A 1,905-nucleotide genomic window follows, 5' to 3' on the forward strand; every position below is an offset into this window, starting at 1 on the left:
GCTTACACTATTTTGCGATAATCACGGCAAACTCCCTTTTATATGTACTATTTTGCGTATATATATATAAAGGATCCGGCTATTTTACGTGTACTATTTTACGTGTACTATATGGCAAACCCCCCTTTTCCCATATATAAATTCAACAGTTGATTAAATATGTATTTTATTATTGGAAATTAAAGTGAAGTGCATTTTTATACACTAACTATGGTGGCCTATATGTTGAATTTTCCAATTACATTACTTGTTGACTAGTCTATGATGTCGTCATATTGTCTCATTCAAGAACACGGCATCGATCGTCACGAAAAAAAAAATCCTATATATAAAACACAACCCTCTTGCACTCAACTGAAACCAAACTCAACAATAATGATGGCCACAACCAAAACCCTCTCCATCTTCCTCGTCCTCGCCACCACATACCTCGCTGCCGCCAGGGCAGCACAGTTTGACATAATCAACAAATGCTCCTACACCGTCTGGGCCGCCGCGGTGCCCACCGGAGGCGGCCGGCAGCTTAACTCTGGCCAAACATGGACCATTCAGGTTGCTGCCCGCACGACCGCAGCACGCATTTGGGCCCGAACAGGATGCAGCTTCGACGGTTCAGGAAACGGACACTGCAACACCGGCGACTGCGGCGGTCGGCTCCAGTGCAGCGGATACGGCCAACCACCAAACACGCTGGCAGAATTCGCCCTAAACCAATACAACAACCTGGACTTCTACGACATATCCTTGGTGGACGGTTTCAACGTTCCCATGCAGTTCAGCCCCACCTCAAACGGGTGCACGCGCTCCATTAGCTGCACTGCCGACATCATCGGACAGTGCCCTAGCCAGCTGAAGACTAATGGCGGCTGCAACAACCCTTGCACTGTTTTCAAGACGGATCAGTATTGTTGCAATTCTGGTAGCTGCAGCGCCACTGATTATTCAAGATATTTTAAAACTAGATGCCCTGACGCATACAGTTACCCTAAGGATGACCAGACAAGCACGTTTACTTGCCCCGGAGGAACCAACTACAAGGTTGTCTTTTGCCCTTGAACCTCCCGAACACCCCCGCTAATTAATTATGTTAATTAGCACCTCCAAATAAAGGGCCTACTTTGTACGTCTTGGGCGTATAAAAATCTGTCATTAATATGATAATTAACACATGGAGTGTTCTTAATAAATTATTAATGGTGACAATAAAACATTAATGCTGTGTGTACATTAATACTAATTAGTATTGACATCCTGTCTTACAGGTCGTTGACTACTTATTTCGATAATTAATTTAGATTAGTCTAATAATTAACTTTCTAATTCATTTAAGTAAGTGTTAGTTCAAATAATTAAGTAATTCGTTGGCTAAAAGGCAAGCCCTTAAATTAATACTTTTAAAAAGAGTCAGTGAATATAGCGTTTTGTAATTCAATTTCATGGACTATATGAAGGGAAAAGAAAAAAAGTCTATGAATACACTTTTTTCTTGCCACACTTTAAAAGCGCGGCCAAAAATAGTCAATGACCACACTTTTTTTAGAGTGGCAATTGATTAGAGATGTGGCCAATTCTACTTTATTTCATGCATACAACATAAATGCATCTTAGGGTAAGTTTCAATTTTCAACTAACGTGTTATGTTATGGGTCCAGGTTCAATAGTACTACCATACTAATCTCTCTCAAATGCATCAAATCGAAGTAGTTATGCTAATATTAGTTACTAGTCTCAGTACTATATTAAGAGTCACGTATTTGAACTATTACAAGTTTACAACTAGCTGTGAAGCGTATCATGGATTTAGTATCAGTTAAAAAAAAAATATCTAAACACCAAATAATAGAGATAGAGACAGACTTTTGTTTATACACATTGACAAAATACAAAGATGAAAGAAACATTATA

General features: G+C 39.6%; 1 protein-coding gene across 1 annotated transcript; it reads left to right on the forward strand.

Moving 5' to 3' along the window:
• The first annotated feature begins 346 nt into the window (after positions 1 to 346).
• LOC130960457 (protein P21-like) lies at positions 347 to 1,273 on the forward strand. Its single transcript, XM_057885852.1, has one exon. It carries the CDS (start codon positions 376 to 378, stop codon positions 1,054 to 1,056), a length of 681 nt encoding a protein of 226 aa, XP_057741835.1. The 5' UTR covers positions 347 to 375; the 3' UTR covers positions 1,057 to 1,273.
• Positions 1,274 to 1,905: the final 632 nt, after the last annotated feature.

The sequence above is a fragment of the Arachis stenosperma genome, chromosome 2, assembly GCF_014773155.1.
Source record: "Arachis stenosperma cultivar V10309 chromosome 2, arast.V10309.gnm1.PFL2, whole genome shotgun sequence".
NCBI classification, from domain to species: Eukaryota; Viridiplantae; Streptophyta; class Magnoliopsida; order Fabales; family Fabaceae; genus Arachis; species Arachis stenosperma.